The 21060-nt window shown below is 38.0% G+C and overlaps 2 protein-coding genes across 2 annotated transcripts in view; both read left to right on the forward strand.

Annotated features, from left to right (window-relative positions):
• Positions 1-8689, forward strand: part of fxyd3 (FXYD domain containing ion transport regulator 3) — a 36802-nt gene extending 28113 nt beyond the window's left edge. The window contains exons 2-8 of the mRNA XM_062063530.1: positions 1173-1229; positions 2935-2967; positions 3282-3305; positions 6840-6914; positions 6995-7031; positions 7130-7173; positions 8144-8689. Of these exons, the coding sequence (XP_061919514.1) occupies positions 1196-1229; positions 2935-2967; positions 3282-3305; positions 6840-6914; positions 6995-7031; positions 7130-7173; positions 8144-8163 (267 nt within the window). The 5' untranslated portion in view covers positions 1173-1195 and the 3' untranslated portion in view covers positions 8164-8689. The remainder of the gene's footprint in view (positions 1-1172; positions 1230-2934; positions 2968-3281; positions 3306-6839; positions 6915-6994; positions 7032-7129; positions 7174-8143) is intronic.
• A 1097-nt stretch (positions 8690-9786) lies between these two features.
• si:dkey-33i11.9 (synapse differentiation-inducing gene protein 1-like) overlaps positions 9787-21060 on the forward strand; it is a 42852-nt gene continuing 31578 nt past the window's right edge. The window contains exons 1-2 of the mRNA XM_062063532.1: positions 9787-10151; positions 10540-10767. Coding sequence (XP_061919516.1) covers positions 9975-10151; positions 10540-10767 — 405 coding nt within the window. The 5' untranslated portion in view covers positions 9787-9974. The remainder of the gene's footprint in view (positions 10152-10539; positions 10768-21060) is intronic.

Genomic DNA, 21060 nt, shown 5'->3' on the forward strand with positions numbered 1-21060 from the left:
GCCAAGAAAAAACTTGACCACATACAATGTTAAGTGATTTCTGCCACTGATATGGGATATTATATCAAATACAGGAGGAACACTTTGCCTTTGAATGTGCCACAGCTACAATGAAATGTTTTCATTGCTAATACTGGACTAAGTGGGTGCATTCCAGACATAAGTATTGTATTTCAATGTATTCATGTTAGAGAACAGAATCATATCACATTATACATACTACATAGGTCAGTGGTTCTCAAACTTTTTTCAACAAGTACCATCCTAGAAAACACTTGGCTCTCAAAGTACCATCATAATGACCAACATTCAAATACAGTACCGTAGTAGGCCTAAGTATTCATTAAAAATAAAGCAGAGGTTTTATTCAACAATTATATTTGATAGTTATGGCCACTGTATTATAACACACAGTTTGAACGGTAATTGTGTGTTTGAATATAAGAAAATAAAACACTGTACTTTAATCAAGAGATTCTTTGACGTACCACTACACCAGTCTTTCTCATATAGTGGGGCGGGAACCCTGGGGGGGCATGGGGCGATACCGGGGGGGGGGGGGCGCATGTGACCTTGGGGAACATGCTTTTTTTTTTGCCTATGATGAAGCGTATATAGCACTTGGCTTCACTGTAACCACGGTGGGAGACAAGGAAAGACCAATGTGTTGTTTCCTTTAATGTTAATAGGCTTACAATGTTAAGCAGATGTATAGTTATAACAATTTTATAGACAAATTATAGTGTTTATAATCACGGTGGTGAGTGGGAGAGTGCACTACACACGTACCACAGTTTGATGTACGTTATATAGCGTTTATGCCACATGGGCAATTGTAAAGGCTGGCATTTTCTAAGGCGCGCTGCATAGGTGAGGGGTAAAAGATTCATGTGAATAACATTGTACCGTTCAGAGTTCCGGTGTTTGTGAATGCACCTCGCTGTGAGCTTACGGGATGTTACAATATGTGTCTGTGCTCAGAGCCCACTTCTTTCATTCTCCGTGCATGTCCCACATAACTATCCATACATCCATCCATCCTCAACACATAATTGTAGCACAGTTAATTTGAAATGATGCATCTATGTTGACTGTGCGTACCAAAAATGTCCCTGTGTAATTCATTGTGGAGTAAATAATTTCATATGACTGACTTTTAATTGTTTTCTCAGGCAGAAGAGCAACAAGTGAGAAGATGTCAAAAATCTGTGCTTTGGTGTTGATGACAAGTGAGTAAAGTAAATGAAAAGTTATGCCCATAAAGCTTTGTTTCATGTTAATACATCATCATTTCAAAATCCATTGCCCTCTAAAATGCAGGCAACCGTGGGCCTTTTTAAAATTTCTGTGTAAGTCAGTGTGCCAACATATGTATTACAGTAGTACTTCCACTTAGGAGCGTAATTGGTTCTGTGACGGAGCACTTAACTCAAAACAATTGTATCTCGAATAAACGTTTACCTATTAAATTAATTGAAAACTATTTAATTGGTGCTTGCGACCCCCCAAACAGCACAACATACCTTTTTAAAAACAAAAACTTTTATATTAAAAATATTGTATAAAAACAAAATAGAATGTACAACAAACAACTACAGTAGTTTTGTGAAGAAATGGTATAATAATGTACAGTATTTACTTTGTAGAGTGGACTTCTATGGTATCTTCTTTTAACTGCTTCTCCATCAAAAACACCATCAGTAGCTTTTCTATATTTTCATGGTTAAATGTCTCCTCTTTTGATATTATTTTAAAATTGTTGACTGGTGTTATACTCATTCTGCGTCAATATGTTGCAGACTAGCAGTGATATGCTCAAATTGCTTTGCCAAGTTGGCGACATGCTCTGTCATGTTTTTGATTATTTATTTCTTGAATTCACTGAATATCACCCACTTCTTCTCAGCACTGTCCTTCACATGCATGTTCTTCCATCCTATGCTTGGAAAACAAGGTTATATCGATCCCGAGCTGTAAGCTGATGCTAGCGAGTAAGACCGGATATTTTTTGCAGATTTTACAGGTTTCACTGTGACATTTGATTAGATTAGAATAGATTAGATAGTACTTTATTCATCCCCGAGGGGAAATTAGATTTTCATGTTGGAATGCTTGTAACTCAAATGTTTGCATGCAATTTAAAGCATAACAATTAGTTGTGAGACACCTCTTGTCTCAAAACAGTCTTAAGTTGCGGTTTGACTGTATTGCAAATTCTTAAATGATATCAACATTTATATCGACAAGAAACTATTTAGGGCAGTTAGTCCAAGTAGTGTTACTGTCGCACATGCATTAATGGGCAGTTGATTCAGTAGTGACAGGCTGCAGAATGAAACAAGTCAATATGGAAGACGTTAAACAGCACGTTGGGCCCTTTTAATAGGAAATGTAAATAAAACAAAATACGTGACGGAACAGTCGACCTGCAGGAAAAAGACTTGTCTTTTCACAGAAGCACTCCCGGCTTAAAATAGCACATTATTAACACATAAAGAGTAACAAGTCAGGTCCACATTAATGTGGATGAACGTTTGCATAGCAAAACATGAACATGATATTAAAGGTGTTGAATAAACACATTAAAGTTAGGGTTATTATGGTTTAAGTTTATTTCGAACCTTCATAGTTACAATATAATACAGCACATGTTTCACATACTGCATTTCCATTTTCTAATGACAACATGTCCAAAAAGGAGTAGGAAGAAGATGAGTTTATTAATCCCTACCCCTTTTCCTCTTCATAGCAATTACTAACACACTTGTTTGCTCACATCCTTCTTCTTTCTTGAGTCTCTTTGATCGTGCAAAATGAAACAACGGATATAGATTCAAATGATTTGTATTGGATCGTAATTATTCAAAATTAATCCACATCACCCCTGTGATTAATCTGAAACTAATTTGTGCTTCTCTCTTTGATCTTTTGCAGTCGTCTCCCTGGCGTTTGCTGAAGAAAATAATTGTAAGTTTACTTGATTTTTTTATCAATTATTTCATTTTTGTCCACTAACTTTATGTGAAGGTTTAAACGGTTAAATTACAAAAGGGGACCCCTATATGGTCGTGTTAATATGCAGAAAATGCACCCTGCAGTGTCCATTGATGGTCAATCATTAGTGAGGGAACCAAACTAGGCCATGGAGCGTACGTGTCTTACTTTGTACTGTTGACCTTATCTTGTCACTGTTTGGTATTTGGATGCTTATGTATGTAATTATACCTGACACTCATACAGTACTAATAACTTTAAACAAATTTTGTTTTTTGTCATTACAGCTGAAGATGACCCATTTACCTTTGGTAATTGATGTTTTTCTATCTACTCGTTTGAATTATCATTATTTATAATCTTATGGAATGGATCATGTTTATCATTGGGGTCTTGATGGACGAGTGAGAAATACGATGAGATGTGTAAGTATTGGAGCAGTGTACAGCACTCAGATAATGCATCATAGAAAATGCTCAAACGTAAAGTAAGGCTCCACTCTTCCAAAATGTGCTAGATTGATGCTAATTAAAATTGGCTTTGCTATATACATGCTACTGATTAGTATTAGTGATTTTACATGGCAATTTCAACACCTTCAAATTTGTAAATTTAAACTACAACTAAGATGCACATTACAATTAAACAGCAAGTGTGTAAAAAGTGCAATACTTACAGTATAAACACTTTGTAGGGTGCACCATAAGACGAAACTGGCACATCCAACTTCCTGGCAAAGACTACTTCTTAGCTTGGCAACACACTTTAGCCTAGTGATGGGCAGTAACAAGCTACATGTAGCTAAACTATGAAGCTTAACTACATTTTTCAGTAGACTGGCATTAGTTTAGCTACTTTTTTAACAAGTAGCTTTTCCTGTAGCTTAGCTACTTTTAGACCCACGTAGCTAGGTACCTACGTGGGTCTAAGCTACAAGCTACAAAGAGAGAAAAATATTGAGAAAATACAATGACCTGGATAAATAAGAAAACATTCATACATATGGAGAAAATCCATGATGATTGGTTGGTGTTTGCATGATGAGTCACAATTGGCTAAGGTTAGGGCGAAACATTACTGACTGGCCAATCAGAGGCAAGATAAGGCGTCCAAACTAGTAAGCAAAATCATAACAGACACGCAATTATGTCACATGATGAAGAAGGAGTCAGAGACAGAAGTATGCTTCAAGCTGACGACTCAAAAAAAAACATACTCGAAAAAGGCGAAGGAATTCTCTCCCGCAGATTACATTTTTCTTTTAGTAATGAAGATGACATGCAGGAAACCCACGATAATGTGTGTCCTTGGCCATATTTAGACAAATGTATGTGTATAGCAAAAACCAATGCCCAAAACGTTTTTAATTGTTTATTCTGTAAACCAAAATCATAACTGTTCTCTTCATCGAATACGTGGAACACAAATATAGGAACACACATTAAGGGGAATTGAGTTCATGAAACGTTTTACTGCACATAACCATTAACTGTTCCCAAACAAGTCATTGTTTTTATGTCAAGATACACATGTAGATAGATATTGTTTTTTTACTGTAAGTAGAGAAAATGAATAACATTATAGGAGTGGACTAAAGAAAAGGCAAACAACATAAATACATATTGGGGTGCGGGGACCCCTAGAGGTAGTTGTAGGGTGTCTCCAGTGCCAAAATTTAAAACTGAACAAAGCCGCGGACCAATGTTGAACAAATTAACCTTTTAATAGGGACCCAAACAAGTTTTGCATTGAATATTGAAAAAGCAGGGCTTATATAACTTTATAGTGACATGCAAAATCGAGTTTCAAATAATAATAATAATTAAAAAATATCAATGGCATATCAAATACAATTTAAATAAAAATGTAATGCCTCTTTTCTATTTGCAGCCTTCTGAGGTAAATATCAACATTAACTTTTTCCACAGGCTAATAAATTTGAAAATAAAATAACAATGAATAAACCAACCATTCAGGACTTTAAACTGCTCAGTTTGCAACACACTGATCTAATCTGATGTGCCCAAGCCAGATACCTGGCACCTTTTCTTGGATGCTAGTTCATTAATGTCGGGGCTCAGGCTTTTGAGCTGAGGCAACCTTCATTATCGAACGAAGGTGTTCATCAGTCATTATATCTCGTAGTCCACCCGGACCACAGTCTTGGGGGCGTGCCTTAAAAGCACTGCCTTTAACGTCCTCTACGAGCTGTCGTCACGTCCGCTTTTCATCCATTCTAACAACGTGCCGGCCCAGTCACAAGATATGTGCGGCTTCTGTACGCACACACACGTGAATGCAATGCACACTTGATCAACAGCGATACACGTTACACTGAGGGTGGCCGTATAAATAAATGATAAATGGGTTATACTTGTATAGCGCTTTTCTACCTTCAAGGTACTCAAAGCGCTTTGACAGTATTTCCACATTCACCCATTCACACACACATTCACACACTGTTGGCGGGAGCAGCCATGCAAGGCGCTAACCAGCACCCATCAGGAGCAAGGGTGAAGTGTCTTGCCCAAGGACACAACAGACGTGACTAGGATGGTAGAAGGTGGGGATTGAACCCCAGTAACCAGCAACCCTCCGATTGCTGGCACGGCCACTCTACCAACTTCGCCACGCCGTCTAACCAACTTTAACACTGTTAGCAATATACGCCACACTGTGAATCCACACCAAACAAGAATGACAGACACATTTCGGGAGAACATCCGCACCGTAACACAACATAAACACAACAGAACAAATACCCAGAACTCTTTGCAGTACTAACTCTTCCGGGACGCTACAAAATACACCCCTGCTACCACCAGCGGACGTGACGATTTTCGGGAGGGGCACTGAAATTTGGGAGTCTCCCGGGAGGGTTGGCAAGTATGAAAATTAGCAGTGAATGCTGTGTTACCGCGGCACCACCGGTGTATATAATCGGCGGGCCAACTCTAGTGTTAATTTGATATCGCCTCAAGGGCCAAGTGAAATCCCGCGGGCCAGAGTTTGACACCCATGGTTTATAGTAATGGACCCTTATTGGTTCCACTTGTACACTCTCAGTTGCATCAGCATTGATATTATACATGCGGGCCATATATTTAATGCCGTTAAATGTAGCTTTGACGTAGCAAGCTACTTTTGATGTGTAGCTTGTAGTGAAGGTTGCTACAATTCTCTGGGGATAGCTTCCCCTGCAGCGAAGCTACATTTAATTGAGAGTAACTTGTAGCTTAGCTTTCTACATTTTCCAAGTAGCTTGCCCATCACTGCTGTAGCCTATACACCACTGTCATCTAACGTCTTAGCATTGCAACTGCATACGAAGTCTACCATGTAATACTTGCAAATGAGATTTAGAAATGTTATAGTAAAACAATATATGACAACTGGGCAGCACATTTATCTTAAACAGCTCACTTGTAAATGTTACATTAAAAATATGTTATTATCAAACAATTATCTTTTATTAACACACAAAAGTACCAAAAATTTGTACAGTTTGAGTACAGGTATTGGCATAGTATCGGTTCACATGTGAAAGGTGAAAAGGTACTCAGCCCTACAAGTAACACATACTTTTTATCTTATTTAAACATGTTTTTATGAACTGAACAACATTTTGAAAGAATACTACAGTATACGAGTAATAATTTTGAGATGCCAGTAAAAATAAAAATGTACAGGTTTAATGGAAAGTCCCACAGACAAGCAGTACCTAAATTATTTCTGAAAGTACCTTTGCACTAAAATTGATTCAACCTTCATTGTAAACAATATTATATACAACTCTACGGTATGTTTCTGTATCATCTGATGGAAACCCAGATGTGTTTTCACAGACTACCACAGACTGCGTGTCGGAGGTCTGATTTTGGCAGCTGTCCTTTGTCTCATTGGCATTACCATCCTTTTCAGTAAGATATGATGCATAATATGCAATTATTTTCACTTCTGGACACGGACTGTCATACAATTGTTATTTCTCTTGGCTCAGGTGGCCACTGCAGGTGCAAGTTCAAGCAGGACAAAAGGTAATACTTGGAGTCTAACACTTGCATATAATTTGCAAAGTGTATAACAGCTACAAACTAAATGTTGTGTTTCCTGTTGTGTGCTCATTTCACCGCAGGAGGAGGGCAGAAAGCAATACTCAGGCAATGCTTGCCGACCAAGGTAATGTGTGCACAGCTACCATACACATGTGCACAACTACCCATCTATCCATCCATTTTCTACCGCTTGTCCCTTTCGGGGTCGCGGGGGGCGCTGGAGCCTATCTCAGCTGCATTCGGGCGGAAGGCGGGGTACACCCTGGACAAGTCGCCACCTCATCACAGGGCCAACACAGATAGACAGACAACTTTCACACTCACATTCACACACTACCGGTGGCACAGGGGTTAGTGCATGTGCCTCACAATAAGAAGGTCCTGAGAAGTCCTAAGTTCAATCCCGGGCTCGGGATCTTTCTGTGTGGAGTTTGCATGTTGTCCCCGGGACTGCGTGGGTTCCCTCCGGGTACTGCGGCTTCCTCCCACCTCCAAAAACATGCACCTGAGGATCGGTTGATTGGCAACACTAAATTGGCCCTAGTGTGTGAATGTGAGTGTGAATGTTGTCTGTCTATCTGTGTTGGCCCTGCGATGAGGTGGCGACTTGTCCAGGGTGTACCCCACCTTCCACCCAAATGCAGCTGAGATAGGCTACAGCACCCCCCGAGACCCCAAAGAGGGACAAGCTGTATAAAATGGATGGATGGATACATTGAATTTAGTTCAATTTATGTATTTTCGCACTGAGTAATTGTATGTTTTTGAGTCTCTTCTTTTGCAGTGTATTTGATTAGTACTTATTTTTCTTAACAGCCTGACCTAAGCCTTGATAATAATCTTTGTGATTTATACACGCTTTCATTCGACATTGTTTATCCTGTTAAACTGTAAATTAGGATTAGGATTAGGGTTATATAATTATAGAATACAAATAAAGTCTAAAATAAGATTATTAATTCAGTGTTATCATTTGAGTCGGTCCTGGGCCACTCTGTAGTGGAAAAGTTGGCCCCTGAGGTAAAAAAGGTTAAGAACTCCTGTAGTAAAGTATAAAAATGTGTAATAAAAAATGTCTTACTATTTGTCTGCAGGTCGTGCCTGTGATTGCTAGAAGTTGACAAGAATACAATGACTCGCAGAAGTCAGATTCTGAGGAAGCTGCAGCATTTGAGACCCAAGCAGAGGCTTTTTCATTGTTACAGGAAACAACAGGAAGTTGTAAGATGTGGCGGTCTTTTGTGATTTATTTGTACCAGAAAACTGCCCGCTCTTCCATACACAGTTGGACGCGAACACCCTTGTACACACATGTAATATTACTCCATGTCATTCAAGTCAACCTTTTCCACAAACATAGTACCAAAAATCCTTTAAATAGGTTGTGTCAAATGTCTCACACTACTATTTGTAGTTGTGTCTTTGTGTATAGAAAAAAAGTTGAGCTAGACGTAAGTTACTGTAAGCAGCCTAACAATGTGCATATGTTAATGTCAAATAGAAGTAGCCATACATGTTAAGAGTTAATAATTTATGATCGTTTTAGCTTCATTTAGCAATATGGTGGATGCTGGGGTTTAAAAACACAGAATCTCTGTCATGTTTCTGTTATTAAAGAATCATTAAAATTGCACGCAAAACTGTTGTATTCTTGTGTTTAAATGGGATGGCTGAATCAAAAACATCTGGTTAACAGATGGCAGCAAAACACCAACTTACTTACAGTATTTTTTAGTGACTGCTGCTCATTCAAGGCTTCATTGCACAAAATGAGAGCCGTGTGTATTTTTTGTATTCTCAATAAACAGCTTAAAAACTTGCATTGAATTAAAAACGTGCCTGCCCAGTTACTGCAGTATATGGAACAAACACAAAGCAAATAATGGTACTTGGGCTCCATCTAGTGGACTACACATTAGTCCAATCCAGTCCACTATACAATTTAAAAAACAACAACTGAGTTTCACAAAGTGCTGCACAGTAGTTAAAATGCAGTTTTTAAAAAATCAGAATCAAACTAAGGACAGCCTACTGAAGTAAATATTCAACTTAAAAAATATAAATAAATACGTCAAATATATAAAGTAAAATAGTTTAAGTTATAGGTTTGCTATCAAGTCATGACTACACTGCTGCCTTTCCACTTTTTGTGGGTAAATAATATTTGTCAAGGTCAGTAGCACACAGTCAACATCTGTATTGTGTGAGTGTACAGGACAGTGCAGCCATAAATTGTTTATGATATAAGGGCCCCATCTCATCGCCATCTTCTTCTCCCTCCTCGTTGGCGTGTTCTTGATGAGCGAGAGAATATTGTCAAGCTCAACAACAGCAGGCTGCTAACAAAAAAAGTCGGAAACAGTTCTCGACGTGATGTTTATAATACATGATGTTCTGATGTTGTCTTAATAATAATAATTCAGATTATAATCAGATATAAGTGATTTATCTTAGTGATCCGTTGTAATTTTGGCTGTATCCCCAAGTTACCTGTATCCCCAAGTTACCCATAATTACACATTTTTCATCTTGAATCCTTAGTAAATATATGTTAAGTTTTGTAGTATATAGTTTATAATTTTATAGTAACACCAAGGCTTTGGTGCTTGTGGCTCTGTATCATAACGTGTTATCATTATCCAAACATTCTATAAAACACAAGAGGGCGCCCATCGCCGGTTGGTATTGCTTTTATTTTGAAAGTCTGTAGAGGAAACTTGGTCGTTAATTCAGAGAACTGAACAGCACACCATCCTATTAAGAAAATCGACGCCCCTTTCAGTTAGTCAACTCTCCGAGTAACAGCCAGTCAAATTTTGACCGATAAAAAGTGGTAAATATATTTTAAAAAAAAAAAAACAATTATACACCTTCAAGGTTGTTGTTTTTTGTTGTTGCAACGCGTGGTCAAGAAAGCAAACCGTTATGGACCCCAGTGCCCCTCCCAAGGAATGGCCGACAGAGAAGTCTTCCATGGGCCAGGCGCCCCTTCCGCCCTACCAGGACAACCCGTACCCAGGAAACCCTCAGCCTGGGCCGGGTTACCCTCTACCTACGCAGGGATACTCTCAGCCTGGATATGGTTATCCTCCTCAGTCGCAGGTAAGCAGCTAACAATTAAATATTTATTTTATTTTGTTTAATAATAAATTATCTAATGTTGTCCTTAGATATGAAAATAAACAAATTGATTGCTCGATCAAATTGATCATGTACAGTACAAGTAAATTGTGTTAAAGTACCTGTGTTGTTCATGTAGCTTATTTACCTAAACTGTTGGTGTTTAAAATACATACAAATATTACAAGTGGTAATAATGATATAGAAGTTAATTTATTTTCCTCTCTCATCACATGACAAGTGTGAACAAAGATTTTTAATGAAGTTTGAATTTGTAAGGTCACGTGATGTCTTTTGAAAGTTAACTTTCGTTTGTTGGTGTAAGGCTGACTCATGGAAGTGATTTAATTATCTTTTGTGTGACAAACAGGATGCTCCCTATCCACCACCATATGGCAGTGCTGTGTATGGACAGCAGCAGTACACGCCAGGTCAGCAGTATCCACCCCAGCCGGGCACGGTCACTGTCCAGCCCACGGTGTTTGTGACCCGAGGCCCGTTGGCTAACCCCGTCAACGACTACCGGTGCTATTCCATTTTCACCATGTTGTGCTGCTGCCTTCCCCTTGGAATTGCTGCCCTTATCTACTCTATTAATGTGAGTTACCATCACTAGCATGTACACCCGCCTCACCCACATTACGTAACACAATTGAGGTAATGTGGTTGCCTGTGGGCAGGGGCGTGTTTCATCATTTGGGGGTCCACGGCAAAGCTAGTCATTGGGGCCCTCCACGTAACAAAAACAACATGGTCATTTACTATTTGTTGCTTGAAACTACCATGCAGGCTGCATATTTAAGCTGGCAAGCTGCGCAAAGGTTATCATTGATCCTTTTACTGTAATTTTAGTTAGTTAATTAGTTTATTATTTCTTCGGACAGTGGTCAACAAAATAAACAAACAGTTTTACATTCATACATTGATAATTTTACAGACTGAAAGAATTTAGGCTGAAGTTGAGCACTTATTTCGCCTAACCCTATAAACAATCTCAAATACAAGATGTAGTAAAAATTTGATAGGAACATTATTCAACATTTTTATAGTGTAAGATATTTTTCGAGACCTTTTCTTTTTACCACAGTTAGACCGGATGTGAGGTGTACCACTATTATTATGAATGCTGGGAATGTGTGACTGGTGGGAAAAAGAGAGCTAATGCCGACGTGTTGAAACGAGAGACGAGACTTTAAAAAAGTGCCGGTTGAGTTTTTGCCTGCCTACTATTCTGACTATTCTGTTTAGCTTACCAGACCAAAGATTACAATAGCATACTATTTGGATCGCTTCAATACTCACAAATTTGTAATAAAAAGTGTCGCTCTCCATTTCACCTCTGCATCCTACAGGCAGCAATACTGCTCCTGATGACTGGTGCTGTTGTAGACCACATACATTTAGTGTCAGCAAGGAAAAAGGTGGACACTTTGGGTAGTTTTATTAAAAATACTGCTTGATTTCTAGCGCTCAGTGGCAGACTCGGGAAGTGACATTACAAATTAAGAGCACTGTACAGAACTTAAATACCACACACACGGGGAAAAACAACACCACTGTCAGGGAGGTCATGACACTATTGTTATTATTGTTTTTGGGGGGTTTTTCTGGCGGGCATTGTGTCCTATTCTGGTCAGCAGTCCTTGAACGCTCCATGAAAACACCATTTCCTCTGAGTATGCAATGATGACTCTGAGAGACACTAAGAAAAAGCATAACTTGTAGCTCCAATGTGCACTATTAAATATTTATAGATTTATATATGTTTAGATCGGAGTATGTCGTTTCTTAATGGGAATGCACGTTAATGTTATCAGATTAGCCATACTGGAAATATGCAAAAATTAGAAAGAGATGTGCTGTCTATCATTCACAATCCCTATGTAAGACATGAACACGTACGTTTTTGTTTTATGCATCCTAAGTTGTAAATAAATAAAATGTCCGCAAACAATTAAGTCAATGGGAGTTCTCTTTTCCACCCACAAAGCCCTCTGAATAACCATCCAAAACCCACATATCATGACCAGAATATTATTGGGGCGTGGTCGGGGGTGAGGCGGGGGTGTGGCAGGGGGCGTGGTTAAGAGGGGAGGAGTATATTTACAGCTAGAATTCACCAACTCGAGTATTTCATATATATATATATATATATATATATATATATATATATATATATATATATATATATATATATATATATATATATATATATATATATATATATATATATGTATATATATATGTATATATATATATATGTATATATATATGTATATATATATATATGTATATATATATGTATATATATATATATGTATATATATATGTATATATATATATGTATATACATATATATATATATATATATATATATGTATATATATATATATGTGTATATACTATATATACATATATATATACATATATATATATATGTATATATATATGTATATATATATATATGTATGTATATATGTATATATATATATGTATATACATATATATATATATATATATGTATATATATATATATGTATATATATATATATATATATATATATATATATATATATATATATATATATATATATATGAAATACTTGACTTTCAGTGAATTCTGGCTATATATATTTATTTTATTATACATATAAATAAAAGAAACACTTGAATTTCAGAATTGTCCTGTTTAAGAGTGTCACAACATTTCTGTTTACGGCAGACGAACTGCTTTACGGTAGACGAAAACGTGACTGCTGTTGTGTGTTGTTACCGCGCTGGAAGGACGTTAATGAAACTGCCTAACAATAAACCCACATAAGAAACCAAGAACTCGCCCTCGATCATTCTACAGTTATAACGTGATTGGGCAGGCACGCTGTTTGTATCGTGGGAAAGCGGCCGTGAAAACAGACTGTCGCCGCTGTCCCCACTCAGGTCCGCATGGAGCTGGAGGGGGCGTGGCCTCCAGCTCCGGCTGAATTCCGGGAGTTTATCGGGAGAAAATTTCTTCCGGGAGGTTATCGGGAGAGGCGCTGAATTCCGGGAGTCTCCCGGTAAAACCGGGAGGGTTGGCAAGTATGATATATATATATATATATATATATATATATATATATATATATATATATATATATATATATATATATATATATATATATATATATATATATACACATGTATATATATTTTTTTTAAATTTTTTTATTTCCCCTCGGGGAGTAATAAAGTATTTCTGATTCTGATATATATATATATATATATATATATATATATATATATATATATATATATATATATATATATATATATATGTAGTGATAAATATGATTACAACTTTTGAATGTGTTTATCCTACACATTCTTGCCACTTCATTTTTAGCTTCAATATAGAGATGACTTGTTTTTCCTTTCTACTGGTACTTTTAGTTGAGGTACTACCACTGTATTTACATTAGGCCAATCATACAAGGCTTCACTCACTTCACACCTGATTTCACAAGTGTCTTCATTTGTCTTCTTTGGCATGATTGTCATGCTTGAAAAAGGTGTGTCAGGCCACACAGAGTGATAATGATAACCGACAAATTTTATAATAGAAATTAATACAAAGACTCCAAAGTAGGAGGAAATCCATGTGAACATGTGACCAACAGGGTCTGTCTTTGCTCCTCAGTTTTGTAAGAGGTAATTTTCCCGTTCAAATACCAGAGTTTTTATTGCGTCATGGTTCTCGTAAGTACTCGAGTTCCCCCAGTGCTTTCACTCTGCTTATGTTCCCAGAAGCACAGGCCAGACGATTGTTATGGATTCCAAAGCTCAAGCCTGCATGAAGTTTCGTTTTTTTCAAAAACCAGGATGTTGTTATTGTGGATTAGTTTTGAAAGTAGATAAGGGTTTGACTGTTAGTTATCATATTCATATGTTGTGTTTCTAAGGGAATTATAAAGTATTATTAGTTATAATTAGTCAAATTTAGGGGAGAATGCACTTGCAAATTAAAAAAGTGCAATGAGGTAAAAGTCATTGTTGTAAAGCAGTGACTTGCAGTGGTATAAGAGGAGCACACTTCTTTAGGACAGAACCCCATTTAATTGTTTCCATGTGGTCAGCTTGAACAACAGAAAAAAACCTCCCCTGGAGCTGTTTTCTTAAACTAATCAGACGACACTTGAAGTGCAGCGCTTAAGTAGCTAGTGCTTGTGCTAGTATGGAGTACTTGTAAAAAGTAACATTTTCAGACATGCTTATTTCAAATCTTTAGAATATTTAGCACAGTCACCAGTCTAACTTCTGTCTGTATTTTATCTTTAACAGTGCAATACAAAGAGACATTTACCATTGTGAATTTGTATTTGGGTCAATAACATGCACATTTTTGAGAGTTCCCTGACAACTTTGCATTTTATTCAGGGCCCTATTCTCCCATGTGCTTGAGTGAAAAAAGGTGCATGGATTCTGGCTGCACGGCATATTCCTATTCAACATAAAGTACCAGTAGAGTGGAAAAACAAGTTGCCTCTATATTGAAGTTATTATCATATACACTGTATCTGATTTAGTTAAAATACACCTTTGTTATTATTATATTTTGTTTGTGAATTTTATCTTCAAATAGTTCTCTTCTCTGCTCGCCTGTGAGAGCGCGGTTTGATATCTTTTTGTCCCTCCTGAGCTCCTGTAGTTCTCCTGGGTTGTGTTGCCCCTCCCTTATTTCCCTCACAGAAAAGTTTTACATGGCTGAGGGGGAGTCTCGGTCGGACGATCCCACTGACCTTTTGTTTGTTTTTCGGTAAAATTAGGTCTTTAATTAATGAATGTGTGTACCAAGAATGTGAATATGTTTACCTGTGTTGTCCCCTAGTTTTAAGTTCAGATTCCAGGCGTAAGCCAAAGAAAGACGGGATACCGACATTGTCTGATTGTCGCCCGCAGGTTTGAAGGAAGAGAAATAAAGCTGAGAACAGTGGAAAAAGTCTAATCATTGTTCCGACCCAAATCAGTTACATATGACACCGAAAGACTTACAAATTTTACGAGTAAATAGATATGATCACAATAATATCAATCTCATGGAGATTCCCAAGCCATTTTGAGATATAATGAGCTAGCCAGTCACGTCTTCGCGTGACGTAGAGGTAGGAACTGCAGATCCCTCCATCCCCAACAACAAAGAAAATAATACCGACTTTGTGAGAGCCAATAACGATTACTTTGGGCCAAATGATGGTACAGAACCTTATATTTTTTATCCTTAGTATAAGGAGGGTGAGCTACAAGTTTTAGAAACTGCTAAACAGATCCAGCTTTAGTGAACCACTAAGCATCACGTAGCAGTATTGCTAAGTGATAAACGAGAAATACAAACTATAATCATATAAACCCATAGCTTACTGTACGATGTCTGCTTTCACTGTGATGACGATTGATATGATGTGAGGGAAGGGGGTGGGTGGGTGGGTGGAAGGAAGGAACAGTGTAACTCGGCCTGACGCCATCATGTCTCCACCTCATCGCTGCCACCACAGCCTGGGGGGGACAATAGACTACAGACTCTGATTACATTGAACACACTTTTTATTAAAAAATAACCAAATAACAATATCTTATAATAAATAAAAATATTAGAGAAATAAAGAAGCCTACAATTTTTGGTTGTGTTTTCCGCTCCATTTGCAGAATGGCGATATACGATATATATCTCGATATTTTTTCTATAAAGTATAAACAAAACACAAAACAGTCCTAGTTACCTAAGATACTAAGTATGTCATTATTAGTAAGTCAATATTTTGACTTAGTAATTTGATTTTAGTTTGTCTAAATTGTCAGTCGATCGCTTCTCTGATGTCTCCATCATGTCCACAAGTCTCTTCTTTATCTGGACGTCTTCTTTTACTGCATTCAGCAACTTTGTCTCGATTGGAAGTTTTCGTTTTAGTCTGTCGTGCTTGTGGCTGTTGAGTTTTGCCTATTGAAAAAAAATAAATCATTTTTATAAGGATTTTTACAAAATTACATTCAATAATCATGAATACATTATTTGGGATAAACCCACTTTAGCACAGGTGTAAGATAGTGACATGTTATTTACAACATGTCAAATGGCCCTCAACAACGTCGGGAAACAATGTATGTCAATAGAGCACTTCGAAGTATTTTAATTTTGACAGAAAAAAAAACATTTAATGCGACTGTAGTTTTACTTAACTCAATATTATTTATTACAAGAAACTACTCAAAGCATTTTTAATACAACCCTATTTAAATACATCTAAAACAGCTGAACTTTAATATATGCTTGACTTCTGATTCCAAAGCAAGTATTTTTGTCACACTGTTGTCAAACAATGATAATATTAAAACAAATGGGCAAAATATGATTCCACATTGTTGAAAGTGGTCATCTGAGATAGGGCTGGGCGATATGACCTATTATTAATATCTCAATATTTTTAGGCCATGTCACGATACACAATATACTGTATACCTCTATATTTTGCCTTAGCCTTGAATTAACACTTGAAGCATATAATCACACCAGTATGAACATTCTTGTTCATACTGCATTTATATATGCTCATTTTAAACTTTCATACAGAGAGGGAAATCACAACTAAGTCAATTTACCAAAACTGTATTTATTAAACAGTTATTAAGCAGTGGCACAAAAATGCATGTCATTTCAAAACATAAAGTGCAAGATTGTCAGAGACATTTAAAAAAAAGCTATTAGTGCACTTTTGTGCATGATGTCACTAAGATGACATATCAAAACAACACTAAATTCAAGTGCACTTTTTGTACAGAACGCCACCACAATAGTTTAAAACATATAAAGTGCACTTTTGTGCATGATGTCACACAAGATATTTCAATAACTGTCAAATAAAAATGAGCTGCATAATAGGAAACCAAATAGTGTATGTCCTTCGCTATGTGGTAGGTTCTTGCGGACGTTATCTCCTTCTGTTGTTGACTATTTGTTTCATACGGTGTTGATCTGGAAATGGTTGCTTGGGCATTTTGTGGGTGTGGCACCGAACGGAGATGTTGACATGCGGAGTTTCAAGCACTCCTCATTCTCTAGCGGGTGACTTTTCAAATTATGCTACACATTAGCAGTGGTGCTAATTTTTGTAGCAACGCTTTTGCCGCATACTTGACATATTACGGTATTCTGTTCAACATCTTCCCGCGTGAAGCCAAACCACCGCAAGACGATGGACCCCCTGCTGTTTTTCTTGGGAATTAATTCCTCCTCCATTTGTTACCAGATTCGCACCTTCTTTCTCTCGTATTACCACTCACACCGCACCGCTCGCACCACAGCTAACGTTAGCCACATCTCTGCCTCACTGCTCCGCGAGGGCGTATGACGTTACACGCGCAACAGTATGTGACGTATGTAAGAAGGTGCGCTTGTTTTATGTCTCCTTGAGAAGGAGAGACAAGAAAGAGTGAGAAGAGCCTGTAGTGTAAGGCCCGCAGCTAAAAGCAACTGCGTGAGAACGTATACTCGAATATCACAATATAGTCATTTTCTATATCGCACAGAGACAAACCCGCGATATATCGAGTATATTCGATATATCACCCAGCCCTAATCTGAGAGCATTTGTAATTGCAGTGCAGTTCATATAAAAATGTTTTGATGCCCCAGATATACAAAATCTATCTGCCTTTTAACAATATTACTTCCTAGCAATGAAGTTAGCGCCCACATACCTGAAGTATAGCTTTTCTCTCTTTCACCACAGAAGATTGTGGATTGCTCCCATTGGAATCTTGCTGCTCTTGTACATCATTCAGCATATCTTTGTCTGTGACCAGGCTGTCAAGGGTGAATGGAGAATCCCAACTCCTGTGAGAGCTTGTGTCAATATCTGATGTTTCTATTCCAAATTGAATGGATGTAGTTGATGGAGAACCGCTCCAGATCTGCTCGCATAGTTCGAAGTACAGCAAAACAACTCTACCGCTGCTTGTCCGTACTGTCCACGAATCGCTTTCAGTTTAGTGCCGATAGTTGTTTTTGTGATGTTCTCTTTCCGATGAGGAAATTCCTCAGATGTCCTTCCAAGTCCGTACCGCTCCAAAATAGGGTAAGAATGTCACCATATTTGGACTGGCAAGTTTCCCAGTCAACACTTTGTTGAGTTTTGTTAACTTTAAACTCCAAAACGATGCTTAAAAGTAGCTCTACTTCTCTGTCAGTCCACGTATATAATTCTTTCTTGCCGTGACCCACCATTTTTGCTATATGCCGCCTCTGGAAATTAAGTTTTGGATGTTTCTGATTGGCTAAAATGGTCTTAAAGTCCTAGGCTACAGCGCTCCCAGTATTTTGGCATGCGTATGACACTGAGTGTATGCGTTTGCTTGGGGACAGAGATAATATTTTAAAAACGTTAGTTTAGGCGGAGGCTCTCAAAACACTGCGGGAAACTGATGTCTATACCTTCACGTTTAGATGGGAAAAAAACATTTTTCCACACGACGAAGGGTTAGAAAAGTTGCTGCTGAGTCTCCTGTTGTAGTGTGTTTGTCTTCATCGCCGCGTATAAACTGAATGTCTCAGATGAAAAAGTTCTAGATTAATGGCTAAATGCTCCTTATATCCAGATGAGCGGCATGATTTATAATCTAGAACAGACCTGGGCAAATTAAGGCTTGGGGGCCACATGCGGCCCGTTAAACTTTTCAATCTGGCCCTCCGGACATTCCCAAATATTTTTTTTAGATTTTTAAGATGGAAAGTGTAGCTGCCATTATGATGTGCAGTGATTTTTTCAAATGACCGTAAGTCTTGAACTATACAAAGTATTTCAATGGTTTGAATCTGCGCTTTTGCATGATATTTTAGTGACTAGTGTTGTCCTGATACCAATTATATTTCGATACTTTTCGGTACTTTTCGATACTTTTCTAAATAAAGGGGACCAGACAAAATTGCATTATTGGCTTTATTTTAACAAAAAATATTGCGGTACTATACTAATACCTGTATACCGTACAACCCTACTAGTTACTATGGTAATCTACGTCACAGCAGGTCAGACGAGGCACCAAGCAGTGTGGGTGGGGAGCGTTTCCACAGAGTGTTTCCAGAGCCTGAAATGCGGGTGTCAGGGACAGACGCGGAAGGAGATTTTTACAAGAAAGTTCTAAAGCTTAGTGATATATCAAATATATCAGATTGTAGATGTTTTTTGTTTTTTTACCCTTACACGTTCATATTTCGCTGTGTTTGTTGCATTTTTGTTGCATTTGGCTTGATTGTAAAATATGTCGATCGATAGGGGGTGTGACGTTCATATGTTGTCAATATTCAGGGTTTTATCGTTCATAGAAAAAAATACAATTCCATTCCGTTTTTAAGGCGGTCTCTCATAACATTTTTAGCATTCAATCAGACTTTATTGTGAGGTTTTGTATTAGTTTTCCTAAAAATAGATATACAGGCCCCCAGACACATTTTTATATTTATATATATTCAATATATATAATAATAACAAACAATACTAATATAATAAATTTAGGAAAATGGAGTGTGAACTAGATCCAAAAGGTAATGAGTGTGTGGTGTAAGATTATGTGTGTAATTTAACTGAAGTGTGTGTTACCAAAGTGTTGAACGAGAGAAGAGGAAGTCCAGGGGGCAGGCAGGTGATCCGGGATACAAGCGGGGGTCCGTGGGGCTGAGAGGGGCGTCAAGTCCAGGGGCGAGCGAGGAGTCAGGAACGAGGAATGCAGTCCAAAAACACAGGGGGGAGATCCAGGGAAAAGTGAGGCGCACAGCTCACTGTCCAGGCGACGGAGGGTACTGCAGGGACACGGAAGAAGACAGGGGGGGTTAAGGCACGGAGAGGAAAACAAGGAGAGAGAGCTAAAGCTTCGCTTACGGGTCACCATGAGAAAACTAAGTTCCCGCGCCGATCCTTGGGTTCACTGGTCCCTTTATGCGGCTCGCCCTCATCAGTCCCAGGTGTGCAGCTCTCCGGTGAGTGATTGCAGCTGGTGGCTGCTGCAGGGCGGAGATGCGCGCGGCGCGTCCCTGGGTTTGCGCGGCCGTGGGCGTGTCCCCAGGTGCGCACAGACGGCAGGGGTCTGAGCCGTAACATCCCCTTCGGGATCGCGGGGGTTGCTGAAGCCTATTTCAGCTTGTACACCAAGTCGCCACCTCAGTGTTGCATAAATGTCTTCTTCTTACAGTTTTACGGCAGTTTGCATACATATATGTTGCATTACTACCATCTTCAGTTTTATTTTATAATTATATTAAAGTATTTCCTTGAGTCCAGTGCAGCATAAACTATAGTTAGCTCTTGGTTATGAATACTAAAAATACTTTGTCTGCGTTAGCGCTTATAATAACAAAATTACTAACATTTGGTTAATAATCAGGTCACGAAATGTAAATAGAGTATTGTTTGCAGGTTTTGGATGGTTATTTAGGGAGTTTTGTGGGCGAAATAGAGAGCCCTCATCGACTCCATTGTTAGCAGACTTTTTATTGATTGATTTATTTCTGACTTAGGATGCATAAAAACACAAAGGCATATGTGTACATGTCTTATATAAGGATTGTTAATGATAGACAGAACATCTCTTTTTATTTTTTGCATATTTCCAGTATGACTGATCCGATACTATGGTCAGAGTTCAGAAGCGTCACTACAGTGACGTCAATCTCCGGAAATAGCCAAAGGTATTCGGCAATGGCTGACTGAATTTGTGGCATTTGTGATGTTTAGACGGTACTTTCACATACTTTTCACATTATAAATACAATTGGGTATGGTTTAATGGATACAATGATACAAAATTAAGCATATAAAGTTAACTTGTTTTTCCTCTCTAATGGTACTTTACGTCTGTCATTCTGCGC

This window comes from Entelurus aequoreus, linkage group LG11 (assembly GCF_033978785.1).
Source record: "Entelurus aequoreus isolate RoL-2023_Sb linkage group LG11, RoL_Eaeq_v1.1, whole genome shotgun sequence".
NCBI classification, from domain to species: domain Eukaryota; kingdom Metazoa; phylum Chordata; class Actinopteri; order Syngnathiformes; family Syngnathidae; genus Entelurus; species Entelurus aequoreus.